This window comes from Mixophyes fleayi, chromosome 4 (assembly GCF_038048845.1).
Source record: "Mixophyes fleayi isolate aMixFle1 chromosome 4, aMixFle1.hap1, whole genome shotgun sequence".
NCBI classification, from domain to species: Eukaryota; Metazoa; Chordata; class Amphibia; order Anura; family Limnodynastidae; genus Mixophyes; species Mixophyes fleayi.
In genome coordinates, this window is record NC_134405.1 from 208,885,981 (window position 1) to 208,900,104 (window position 14,124).

Sequence of the window (14,124 nt, forward strand, 5' to 3'; positions counted from 1 at the left end):
GGGAGGAAACCGGAGCACTCGGAGGAAACCCACACAAACACGGGGAGAACATACAAACTCCACACAGATGGGGTCATGAGTTCAATTCCAGGCCATGCATCTGTTTTTTGTCTAATAATGAGCATAATATGTTATTTTAGACAATGTTTAACCACTTTGCTGGTTCTGCTGAGATAAAAATAAAATAAAGAAATCGGACAGTGTCCAGGTACCAAAGAGAATGACAGACCTTTTGTTCACGAATGATAAACAACTTTTAAAAGAAGCAGCTCTAATTATGTGTGTTAATCAATGTGAAGGTCCATTCAAAATAAAATCTGTACTCAAATAATGTATAATTTAGGGAAGTGTTGGACTCACTCAGACATCTAGAACAAGATTATATAGGATGCTGAGTACAAATAGAAGTGTTGAATTGAATCTGTTACTTTTCAGAAAAAAACATGAATATGCTAGAAATGTCATGAAACATTGACAGGCTATGTTCTTGGCCATCTGGCTGCAGTGTTAATACCAACTGGCCATAAAAGTTTTCTTTTCCAGGGATAAATATACAGGGCTATGTGAATGTGAGAAGATCTCCCAATTACTGTTTTTTGGTTACAAATTGATAAATTAATCTTGGCAGATACCAGATATTTTGTTAAGCTATAAGGAGTGTTGGATTGGGGCATGAAGGGCCCACCTGGGAGATGTAATTGTAGGGACCCATGAAATAGTATGTTCAAGTACCATAATATAGTATATAAAGAAAATGATTAAAACCAGAAGATTAGGACTTAGGGTCTTAACCCTAAGTCCTAACCCCTACACCTAACTGGTAATGTCAACCTAATACTTAACTGGTTCCGTGCGTAGCTGGTTTAAATTCTGAACTTTGCAAGTCGCAGCTGTAAGTGACATAATTTACAACAGTCGCAATCTCCTGTCTTCGGATTTACTCTCTTTCCTTTTACTAGTAAGTAGTTATTTTTTTCTTTGTCGCTTTGTTCAGTATAGGAATAATTGTGGAGGATTAAAGAGTGTTGGTGTTTACAGCACCGATCACCCGTACTACACACCTGGCACTTGGGTACTTTAATATTTTTTATTTCTATACTCGTGCTTTCATTGGGTAGGTGATGGGGCACACTGAAAATTTCCCTGATATCCTGGTGGGCCAGTTTGACCCAGGATATCCGTATTCACTGCAAGGGTTACGTTGTAGAGATATTGCATAATCCAACTAGCATTCATTTAGCACATCTAGCAATAGTATTATTATTATGCTGTATTTATGCATACAGTATGAATGCAAAGATACAAATGTGCACTAAATAACATAACAATAAATCAGGAATTTAGACAATAAAAGCAAATTTACCAATGGGCTGCTGTGGTTTTGGTTTTAGTGTGTTCCTTTGAGCAGTATTTCAGTAATAATCCAAAAGAGACCATAATGAGCTAAAGCTGGGTACACACTTATGCAATTATCGTGCAGATCACACGATAGATGACTGTTTGGTCAGATTTTGCAATAGAGTGTACGCTTCCCTGAGCATGTTTTAGCATAGAAAGCACATCGCATCGTTGATTTTCTAAACTTCCAAAAAATCACGATCAGCGTTGGAACGATGTCGTGCAAATTTGGAAGTGTGTCCGCACTCACAACCTTCTGTCCAACAATTCTGCCAATAGTTGCTCCAAAAGCACCACCTTTGTGGGCATGCATATTTAAGTCTATAATGTTTTCTCCTATGTACTGTGTTTTGTAAACGTACAACGCAAGCACTTGGAAATACAGTGTTGTCTTCACATGGAATCAATACTAAACGTTCTTTACATGCTCTAATTGTTCATGTTTGCAAGTGTATGCAACATTAATTGTAAACACATATACAAATACTGTATATAGTCTCTAATAAAGTCTCACTTGTTTTACTAACGTGCTATATGTCAATTTCTTACATGTTGTTTTATCTACAAAATATATCTTATTCCGGCACCGAAAATGACTGCTCAGACACGGTACCAATGCTGGGGATCTGCACCCCGAAAATACAAGTAAATATAACAGCCAAGGTGTGCGATGGTATAACGGGGTCTGCCACAAAAACACTCATGCACAAAGTATACAATTATAAAAGTATTTATTAAAACATCTTAAAAACCACAAAGGTATACACATTAAACCCACATGGGTGCCAATATCAGTGCCAAATTTCAACTTGTAGCAAAGTAGGGCACCTACATGCTATACAGATGATATATATACCAGTCCAGCAACTGTGCAAAACCGCTCTTTTACTTTGATATAAAAATTAGGGGATAGACCTCTGAATCATATCGTTCCCTTGTTGTTAAGGGTAGTAGTGTGGAGCTGTGAATGATGTAATTGGGGAGGATAAACTCCGTGTTTACTGATGGAACTCCAATGGAAAAGTGTCAAAGGTCACAAAGTCTCTTACCAGTTCCTGGCGATGTAACATAAGACCAGTACCTTGATAATTCTTCTAAAACCGAGAATGGTTCTCCTCTTATGGATGTAAGATGTTGAACGGAGCTCCGTAAATCGTTCCTGTCCTCTCCACACAGTCTCCAAACACTAGCGCATGGTCCCGCGCATAGCTGACGTCATAGAGGTGCATCCCGTCTCCTACGGGACTCTCCAAACAGTGTATGAAAGCGAGCGATCACTGTAAATGATGCACTGGCAGTGATAGCACTACTATTATGGCACTCAAAGTATTGTGGGAATACTGTAAAAATATTGCTGCTCAGCTGACGCGTTTCATCCCCACACAGGAGATTTCTAAGGAAAGAGTTCCGTCTTGGCCTGCACCTTACATTGAGCACAACACTCACCAAAAATTGGCATTGTCCCTACTAGAATCACAACATTTCACATACTGTCCTGCTCTCTCCTACCTGTTCTTCTCACTTTCACCACCTGTGGCTGCTGGTTTCTTTAGTTGCGGCTTGTCTGGATCCTGGAATTCTGGGGGCCCTATTTGGAAAAAATGGCTACATTTAGATAATTCCAAACAACCCTGGCGTTAAATCAATACCACCCACGATTAATAATTAGGCCTTCCGCCAGCTCCAACATTACAATAATGTGCCCCTTCATCATCGCCATGCCTTATGATCACACTGTGCCCTTCATGCTGCTTTTGCCCCCTTCACCTGGCTCCCCTTCATCACACTATACTATGCTGCTCCCCCCCCTTTTTTCAATCCCACTGTGTCATGCCTCCCCCCCCTTTTTAACCCCACTGTGCCATGCTGCCCCCCGTTTTTTAACCCCACTGTTCCATGCTGCCCCCCGATTAACCCCACTGAGCCATGCTGCCCCCGTTTTTTAACCCCACTGTGACATGCTCCCCCCGTTTTTAAACCCCACTGTGCCATGCAGCCCCCGTTTTCTAGCCCCACTGTGACATGCCACCCCCCATTTTTTAACCCCACTGTGCCATGCCATGCCCCCCTTCCGTGTCATGCTGCCCCCCCGGCCCCGTTTTTAAACCCCACTGTGCCTTGCCCCCCTCCCCGTTTTTTAACCCCTCTGTGTCATGCTGCCCCCCCCCCCGTTTTTTAACCCCTCTGTGCCATTTTTCCTCCCCCCCCCCCAACACGATGACATCACGCCCGGCATTCAGTCTGAATGGAGCAGAGAGAAGCAGAGAGGAGGGACGCCGGCACTGCGATCACGTGAGTATGTTTGTTTAGGTTTTTTTAACTACCCTGCTCCCCCCACCAACGACCAAGCCCCCCCGCCGCAAAAAAAAAAAAAAAGAAAGAAAAAAAATGTAGTTTTGAGAAGAAAAAAAAAACAAAACAAAAAAATCGGCGGCGCGAGGGCCCAAGCCGGGCCCCCTGGCATGCCCGGGCCCGGTTAATTAGTACCCGCTCCCCCCCCCTCTCGGCGACCCTGCTCACATGGCGCAGAGAGGAAGGGGCACAATTTTCTAGCTTATTTTTCTCCCAATAATGGTATGTGTGTTAATAATTGTAAATTGCAATGAGGCTTTTACATAGGTTGTACTATTAATGTTAGATTTAATCTGTATTACAGATACAATTTAAAGAAGCGGTCTATTCAAAACTGTTTTTGATTCAGTTCATATTCCCCAACTGATAGGAGGATAATCTACAATCGTTTTTAATTATTCTGCCATCTCATGCTTGAAAACAGCATGAGACAGTGTCTCTATGGATTACTGGTGTTCATAGGACTGCAACATTGTTTCAACAAAATAATAAACTCACAGTAGTCCTGGCTGGTTGCCATGTTCCATTGTAGTGAAAAAGGAATGCAGAGTGAGAGGTCTGCCTAGAAACTCTATTAAATGTATTTGATAGATATCAACAGAAATGTTCAGCTTAGTAATTAATGGGTTCAATATTTGCATGCTTTTCTATCAACGGGCAGGAGAAAATGAATAATATATTGCAAACCAATACCAATTGGAAGATATAAATACAAAAAACTGTAACCTTACCTTTTAAGGATCAAAAATTAATTAGACATAAATAGTAACAGTAATGCGTTTTTCGTATATTAGGGGACATAGCCACAGCAAGATTTTGTGTGGTTCATGTCCTGCAACTTGCATCAGAACAAAATACTACAAGTAACATACAGGTCCATTAATGTGCATGAAACAACATTTCAATGTGTACAGACTGTGCAGTTCCCATGCAGATCAATGATCTCTATAATCAGCTCCGTTCTTATTGCTGTCACTGTGCAGTGACTGCATCTGAATGCTGACAAAAGCTGCTGGCTGTCATCTGCATACAACTTTATTGTGGACACATACCCTAAGGCAGTCACCGCTCTACAATGCAGAAACAAGCAGCAGTGCAATCTTAAAGATCTGTCTCCTGCATAACTGGAATAATTGTGTAGAACTGTAGCATGTATATATGATGAGCTATCATATTGTGATAGTTCTGCCATATCTGGTGAAAACAAATTAAAAAAATAAAAACATCCTTTCTCTGTAAAGGTATTTTTAAGCCTCAAGGTCTATTGACAGTGTTTAGCTTCTGCAGCTAGTGAACCGCTTGTCTCACTAAGGCTGTCTCACTAAGGCTGTCTCACTAAGGCTGTCTCACTAAGGCTGTCTCACTAAGGCTGTCTCACTAAGGCTGTCTCACTAAGGCTTGCCACCAAGCACAATGGCTATAAGTGAGATATTAGCGTCAGCCAATTGGCTACTTGTAAATGAACAAATAAGTTCCAGTGAACCAATTACATGAAATATATGGCTTAGTTCTTATTATATGACTGGTTTCTAATAGCAACTAAAGAGGAAAATATCTAGAGGGGAAAATAGTCCTTTGAAAAAGCATTTTGCAATCAATAGTCAATCCTTAAGCCTCAGTAGCCTCAGTTTGGTTGTCATGAGTTTATTTGTCAATGTCTAAAGGTTGCATTAGATGCTAATACAATTCTAATCAATATAGACAATGTGAGTTTATTAGATTAACCAATGTAATTAGATGTTTCAAAACAACACACAATATGTATTTTTTTTTCTTTTGTATCAATTGTTGCTAAATTTTAATGTCAAAAATAGTAATACTATGTCACAGAAAAATAAAGTCTGAGGAAATAAAGCTTAACAAGCATAAATAAATCCCAATCTACACAAATGACTACTGGAATCATTTTTACATTCTCCCGAGACCATGCATGATCGCTCCTTCTGGTGAGTACTGACAACGTGGCCCTTACAGTAATCTACCCTACTTTAGATCTGTTAATGCTGTGTGTGCCTTTTCATGAGTGCAGGCCAAAGCACAGTGGGTGACTGTATAAAAGCCCAGCATGCTTAGCTCTAATTTTTCTTACATGCCAAAATGTTTGGGTGTCTGGAGAGGGGCACAGCTATATTTTGCAACTTGTCAATGTTGGCAACTTAATCAACAAAGCATAGTGATGGTAAAATTGCATTTCCCAAGTAGAAGTATCCAATTATACTGCAGAAGTCCAAGACTTATATTGCTCTATTACTGTACATGAAAAACAAAACCCATGCTACATTCATATGTGTGTGCTTAGACTGAATGGGACAACAACACAGAAGCACTCCTGAGAACATCCTCTGCTCCCTCTATACTAACAGAAACACTTTGCCTATGTGAGATGTACTCTAGCCCAAATAGCTTGCACTCTCTGTCCTACAAGAATTGTTAAGCTTATTGTACATTATTATTTTTTATATAGTGCCAATCCTATTACGCAGCACTGTACAGAGAATATGTAATCATTCACATCACCCCTGTTCCTACCACACTCACACATACGTGCACACTAGGGTCGATTTTTGTCAGCAGCCAGTCAAGCTACCAGTATGTTTTTGGAGTGTGGGAGGAAACCCACAGAAACAATGGGAGAACATGCAGACTCCACATAGTATATACCTTCAGTGATTTAGTAACAGTCATATTTTCCTGCTGCAAGAATCAGAATTTTTATTTTAATTTCTCTTGGCACTTTGCATTAAGATCACAGATTGGCATTAAGATCACAGATTGGATGGCTGCCACACCATCCACTTGATATCCCCCCATCCCATTTTGCTAGATAGGGAGAAATTTAATTTTGAAGGTTATTGTGAAAGTTATTGTTAATGGGTAGCTAAGAATCTAAACCAATCAGGCTCCATCTTTATACGTGTATCTATTACACATGTGCACACTCAAAAACACTTAGGTGCAATTTCCTTCAGTGCATTAGATACAAGTTATATTAAATGAAATCATACTGCTGTCCTTTCTTTCCAATAAGCCTGTCTTCGCCTGGTGTATCACTGATTATGTTACCTCTTTTCCTTTGCGTAAAGGTAGAAATATATTTCCACATTAGTGCATACAGTATTTGCTTTGAATGCTGTTTGAAGGGAGCATGTGATTAGGAAATGAATTAAATATCTCCCAGGCCTCATGGTGCACACCCATAGGCAGCTGTAAAGCTACCCATGATATGCTGCACTCTGCTGCATTCACTGGAAATTATACAGTAGTCAAAATCGATCACTATGAGCACTGCATTGTTAGTACTCACTGTACTGTACTCTGGACAAACCAAATGGGTGGACTACTGCATTCAGGGTCCATGAGGATATAAATATAGGCTGTTATCGACAGCCAAGGGCAAATGGTGGTGGCACTCTCATGACCAGGGCAAACGCAGGATTTGTAGAGAGGGGTTTCCATGCTATGCCACCAGTGGGCGTGACCAGCATGCATGGGGGCGTGGCTATAATTTTAGACAGTGCTTGGCTGCTCTCCAACTCTTCCTATCCACATCATATACCCAGGCAATTCCTATCCCCATCATTTACATGGGGCAAGCCACCTCAAGCATATAGTGCCCCAGGCTGGGAGGGGGTTTCCAGACACTAAGAAACCCCCCCTCGGTTTGCCTATGATGACTGCACTATTGCCAACTTTGAAGGATAATTATATCCATATGGCCAATAAATTACTTATATCTTTACCCAAATGCAGCCTCCCTGTTAATGGAGCCAGCTACATCATTTGGCAATTATCAATGTATTATCTTGTTATCATATGCTGAGTGATAAATGTCATGTAATATTTCAGAATCCAGGGTGATTTATGAATATGAACAGAAATCCTGCAGAGGACCTTTAGCAGAAACCAATTAGCAATATAACCAGAAAAATAAATATTGTGTTTAAAGTAAAATTTACAGTAAGTGAACTTGGCATTGCTATTATGATATTCGAAACCATACACTGAGCAGTTTTATTTGGCCTGCAAGTGTCACAGCTTATTGCTACTAAACTCCCAAGAGAATTACACACCAAAGCTGCGCTATTTTTTCTAATGCAATCAATAATTGAAGTATAGTTAAGTGTATTCAACATAAAATATATTTGTTCCCAAGGAGCCTCCTCCCTCTACCCCTTCCACCTTCTTTACCCTACTTATTTTTCTCCTATTTGGATATTGATCCATATGATTACCGGCCATTGCCTGGTTTTCTATTTTTTATTTTTTTTCCTTTTCTTAAAGAAAAAAAAATGTGCGGTTGGACTTTGTTACCAGCTCTGGATATTATTGTTGTGAATTATCTCATCTGTTGCATTTTCTCCTCCATAAAAACAGATTACACAAAAAATATTATGGTCTAGATAGACATTTAGGGCCTAATTCATTAAGGAAAGTAAGGCAAAAAAAGTAGTACATTTTCTCCTGTATAAAACCATGTTGCAATGCAAAGGATACAAATTAGTTTTTAATTGTGCACATAAGTTAAATACTTGACAGCTTTATTTGTACATTGAAATTTAAACTTGATCTAGGATATGCCCTTTCTCAACTATAAATCTGCCATCACATTTTAAATTTACTTTCCCCTCCAATACAGCATGGTTTTGCCAAGGTGCAAAGTTACTCATTTGTTTTCCTTTCCTTAATGAATCAGGCCCTTATGCTTTTTATTGATTTGTCTGTAGATGGCGGTTCTGATTTTTATGGGAATACTTGTAAATTGAAAAAAAAAAATCTAAAGCCCATTTACAAAGTGAATACCCCCAATATAAATGTATTTTGTGGTATTGAATCTGTATTTGCACCAAATTTTACAAGGAAACACATGGATTTGCAGGCCATGGTGGCATTGTTTACGGGTGCAAAACTTTGAATAGTTTGATGGAAGGATAAGGGAAGATTGTCAATCTACCACATTGAGTCAGATTATATAGATGCAATTTTCAATAGTTCCCACATTAAAAATTAGATTTGCTTTCAGGGAATGTGTTTTTATGAATCAGATAAAGGGTGGATAGGATACATTTACACAGGAGTTCCTCATTGTGTTTTTTTCTTGCTTCAAAAACTACTTGCATTTTATGACACCGTGAATGTCTATGTAAATATGCTTACAATGGGATACATCTTTCAGTTGCACTACTGCAGGAACACTGATTTATATGAAGACTTTAACCAAAGTTAAAAAAAACTATTCCAATACACAAGAGTATCATGTAAAATTTTCCGTCCAATGCATTTACAGGTGTATCTGCCAAACTATGTGGAGATTGATTTACTGCTTTGTAGATCTAAGTACTGGTAGGTTGGTCATCATATGCAAGGCTAATAAATATATACATATATTCTTCCGCCAGGGGCTGGCTGAAAAATGGTCAATTGGGGTGAGCCTATAGCAGGAAAAAATGCAAGTAGCCCAGTGACCCAGCCCAAGGTAGCCCACTATAGGACCAGCCTGTTGGGCAAATGCCCCCCTGACTTCCACTATAGTACAATTGCACTATAATATTAGGACATATGGATAGATACATAGAGATGTAAATATAAATCGGTGCTTGTCACAATATTGCAAAAAAAAAATATACATCATCATCGTTTATTATTATACCTTTTCTAAGATTAGCATGTGGTAAGAACCGCTAATATCCACATGCGTTTAGTGATTATTATAGCACTATGTACACGGATGGAAGCAGGATTGCACATTATGTTGGTGGTACTGGGATGCCCCTGTAGTTGCCGACCTGTCTCTGCAGGCTGATCTCCATCCTCGCTCTTGTTTCTAGTCTCCAGCACCTCATCAGCACTTTTTTCTATCTGAAACAGAAAGGGAGAGGGAGCTAAGCCGGAAAGTCCTTAAAAGGTGCAGGAAGGAACCCCGCCGGAACCGTGCCTTACATGGGCATCACCTTACATGGACTGACCGGCCGGGATTTCCGGAAGGTGGTGGGGGAGGCGGGGAGAAGGTGGTGCCCGGGTACCCGATGTTGGGGTTCCGTGGCCCGGTCAGCGGGAGCCCATGGCCGGCTCCCCGTTCTTATGCTAGGGGCTGAGCGCAGGGATCTCCCCGGGACGGGGTTGCCTCTCGCTGTCAGTGATTCCATAGGAGTGCACGGAGTTCCATCTCCAGTCTTCCCCCTTCCGAGGCGACGTCACGGGTCCTCCAGCTCCCTCCAAATAAGGGCTTCCTGCACTCCATATATGGCCATGTACGTCACAGAAAGTGGGCGGGCACAGAGAGCTACGAATCCTTTATATAGAAGCGGATCCCAGGGAGCCGCGAGAGATTCCAGCAGGCAGGACTGGGGGAGCCGTGCGGGGGGCAGCGATTGCAGAACCGGCGACAACCCCAGCAGCAGCCAGCATCTAAGAGCACAACAACACTCGTTATTATCAAAACACAAAGTGTACCCTGTCCACAGCCCCTGAGCCGGGGAGAGATAAGCTGTCGTCCCTTAGTGTGCTTGCGGAGGCAGCTTTTCTTCTAGGGATCCCCGAGGACTTCATGGCAGCTGCCAAAGCAGAGATGCTCATCTCACCTCTGCAGATCTCTGACCCATTTAGTTCTTTCCCACATTCCCCCACCATGGATAACTATCCTAAACTGGAAGAGATGATGCTGCTCAATTCAGGGGGATCCCAGTTCCTGGGCGCTACAGTCCCCGAGGGCAGCGGATTCAACTCCCCTGGGGAGGGACCTGAGAATTTCGATCACCTAGCAGCAGGTAAGCATCGCATCCCCCAAATGTCTGTGTGCGCAATGGCTCCCAGATCACTGTACATCCACATATTAATGAGTCCGCTTGCTAATCATGGAACAAATTAAACTTGAGAATTAATTTAATTAAACTGTTACTTATATATATATATCAATCATTTGCATAGTATTTATTTTTATTTGAATGATAAAGGGTTTGCATTCTGGTAGACTGTTGCATTGATATTCATCCTATACATTATAATGGCACGGGAGAAATCGATATGATGCATTTGATTTTAGAGCAGGATTACTGAATGAGCAGCTGAAGGTGCAAGCTGATTGTGCAGTGAATATTAAATACTGTAGCAGGGAATTCTGTTTGCGTCAGTCAGTTCATGCAGCGTCTGAGATCAAGCATTGTGCAAAGGGCCTTCAAGGATAATTGTAGTATTTGTCAGTGGGAGATGTGCAGCTTTTATCTATAAATAGACATGGCAGGTTTCTGTATAATGATAATAGGCATGGTCGATTTGTTTACCGTATCTAACCCGTTCTCTTGTTATTATAGATGCTTTCTCTGAAATGTCCCTGAACAACGACAAATCAGTGATCGAGACAAGCTATGCCAACCAGATCAACAGACTGCCGTCTCTGACTTACACTGGTCGTTTCTCCCTGGAGCCTGCTCCTAACAGTAGTAACACTCTGTGGCCAGAACCTCTCTTCAGCCTTGTCAGTGGACTGGTGGGAATGGCAAACTCGCCCACTGCTTCAACACCTTCATCTTCACCATCCTCCTCCTCATCTTCCTCCCAGAGTCCTCCTCTTAGCTGCTCAATTCATTCAAGTGAAAGCAGCCCCATTTACTCTGCAGCACCAACATTTCCCAACTCCAGCACAGACATCTTCTCTGATCAGTCACCTCAGTCTTTTCAGAATACTTCTACATCTTCAATCCAGTACCTGCCCCCTGCATACCCTGTCACAAAGTCCAGTTTCCAGGTGTCAATGATCCCAGACTACTTGTTTCCACAGCAACAGGGAGATGTCAGCCTGGTATCTCCAGATCAGAAACCCTTCCAGGCTATGGAAACTAGAACCCACCAGCCTTCCCTCACACCCCTATCTACCATCAAGGCCTTTGCTACACAGACTGTTTCACAAGACCTCAAAACTATCAACAACAGTACTTATCAATCTCAGCTCATCAAGCCAAGCAGAATGAGGAAATACCCCAACCGCCCAAGCAAGACCCCTCCTCATGAGAGACCTTATGCCTGCCCTGTTGAGTCTTGTGACAGGAGGTTCTCCAGATCAGATGAACTGACAAGGCATATTCGAATTCATACTGGCCAAAAACCCTTCCAGTGCCGTATCTGCATGAGGAATTTCAGCAGAAGTGACCATTTAACAACTCATATACGCACACATACAGGGGAGAAGCCATTTGCCTGTGACATTTGTGGTAGGAAATTTGCAAGAAGCGATGAGCGAAAGAGGCACACTAAAATTCACCTAAGGCAAAAGGACAAAAAAGCAGATAAGGCAACTTCAGTCTCAGTTGCTTCTCCCATTTCTTCCTACTCTCCATCAGCTTCAACATCTTACCCATCTCCAGTGCCAACATCGTATTCCTCCCCTGTGTCCTCTTCTTACCCTTCACCAGTTCACAGTTCTTTCCCATCTCCCTCCACAGCAGTTACATACCCCTCTGTTACCTCCACCTTCCAGGCCCAAGGTATCACTAGCTTCTCATCTTCATTAGTCACCAATTCCTTCAGTTCACCTGTGTCATCAGCACTTTCTGATATGTCAGTGACATATTCTCCCAGGACAATTGAGATTTGTTGAGAATTCGGTGTTGTGCAAAAAAGGAATAGGCACAAACGGAAGACTTCCAAAGCTTGGTCTCAGAGTGGGAGATTATTGGTGACCGATTCACGAGCAAAAGAAAGGTCATTATAAACTGATAAGCTTCAAATGCCTAAGAAACTGCCATTTTAATTTCCCATTGTTTTCAAAAGACTTGATTTGCATGAATAATTGAAATAATTTCAACATGATCCTTTTAAAGATCAACTTTTATTTGCATAAAGGGATTTTTACTATATACATAATGTATATTGTACATGTGCAAGGTTTTTGTTTACGTTTTTTTATGCTTTTTCTGGGGTACTCTTGATGTGAATTTTGCCCCTTTGCATATTCATGTGGTATTATTTGAAATAGGGACACCGTTTGTAAATGGTATCTAGTGATAATACTACCATGACTTTTCAACTTATTTGAGGATCAGCACTTATGTATTCAAGCATGTGTAAGAGTAATGTTTTGTTTATCCTTTATTATGTTAATTTGTTTTATTTCTGTAAATATCATCAGATGGTACTCTCACATATGTCAAAAAGTTTTGTTTCCAGTAACTTGGTGCCTTTTTGTGAAGCCTTGCTGATGTCTTGACACGTGCATTTGCGTGTACTGATGCATTGCATCTAGCCTTAAGGTGAAAGGGAATTCTTAAAAGAATGTATAAATGACCTGAAAAAGGTACAGAGAGGGAACTGAAGCACAGCTTCGTTTTATGTAGAATGTAAGCAAAAACACAAAAGTCTATTTTTGTAATTGAAATGTAAATTTATAAATATATATTCAAGAGATGGAATGTTGTAGTTACCTACTAAGTAGGCATGGATTTTGTATGTTATAAACATGCAGTTCATTATTTTGTGGTTTTTATTTTTACTTTATATTTGTGTTTGTTTAAACAAAGTGACTGTTTGGCTTAAAACACATTGAATGCGCTTTACTGCCAATGGGATATTTGGTGTACAACATATCCTTCAGAAAAATAAAATATCTAAAATATTTTACTTCCTTTAGTTGGTGTGTTTTATTATTAAGTATGTCTTGCTTTACGGAGGACCTATGTCTTCCATTATGTTCTTTTGTGCCAAAACGGGAAAGAACAAAATGAGCAAATAACACAAGGGGTAATATAAGCTTAATAAGGTGTGCAAGATAGGTCTTTGGAACAAGTTAAGAACAACATATGACCAAAGAAAATACACAAAGCACAAAACAGTGCTTTAGAGGTCAGTTGCAGTGTAAGCCTCTATTCCAGGCTGTATTACATGAAAAAAACATTTCGGAGTAAGACACTGAACATCATGGCTTTTGCGCTCTATTTTACTCCAGGTAACATCCTGCATTAAGGTATTTTAATAACAACTGAAGTACAGTAGCCTGCAAGTATTAAGTACATTTAACTGCTACATACCTTACATGACCCATTTCACGTGGTACAAAAAGTTATGTTTTCCCTTCTTACATTATTCTTTCAGTAACCTGTGCTAAATTGATTGATGGTACAAGACAATTCTCATCAATGCGTTCAGCCCAGGTCAGTACGAAATAAGTGGGAAGAGCATTATGAACATGTTAATATGTCAAACACAATGCACCCCCATCTAAAATATTTATAACTAGAAGACTTGTTCAGCATGCAATTTTACTAAGCTGTCTGCTGAGCAAAGCCATGTCTAATATTTAAACAAGGAGTCTAAAGGGCCTATTTATTAATCATTTTTTTCCCTGTAAATTGCCGTTTTTGGAGAATAGCCGCAAATCTAAGTGCC

At 40.5% G+C, this 14,124-nt stretch overlaps 1 protein-coding gene across 1 annotated transcript; it reads left to right on the forward strand.

The window, feature by feature from the left end:
• Positions 1-10,050: 10,050 nt before the first annotated feature.
• On the forward strand, positions 10,051-13,359 carry EGR1 (early growth response 1). The gene is made up of 2 exons (XM_075209228.1): positions 10,051-10,514; positions 11,058-13,359. The coding sequence occupies exons 1-2, from the start codon at positions 10,295-10,297 to the stop codon at positions 12,338-12,340; spliced, it is 1,503 nt and encodes a 500-aa protein (XP_075065329.1). The 5' UTR covers positions 10,051-10,294; the 3' UTR covers positions 12,341-13,359.
• The last annotated feature ends 765 nt before the right edge of the window (positions 13,360-14,124 follow it).

Coding starts and splice junctions, on each gene's coding strand:
- EGR1 (XM_075209228.1), top strand. CDS start 10,295: ATGGCAGCTGCCAAAGCAGAGATGCTCATCTCACCTCTGCAGATCTCT. Junction 10,515..11,057: donor TTTCGATCACCTAGCAGCAG/GTAAGCATCGCA, acceptor TTGTTATTATAG/ATGCTTTCTCTGAAATGTCC.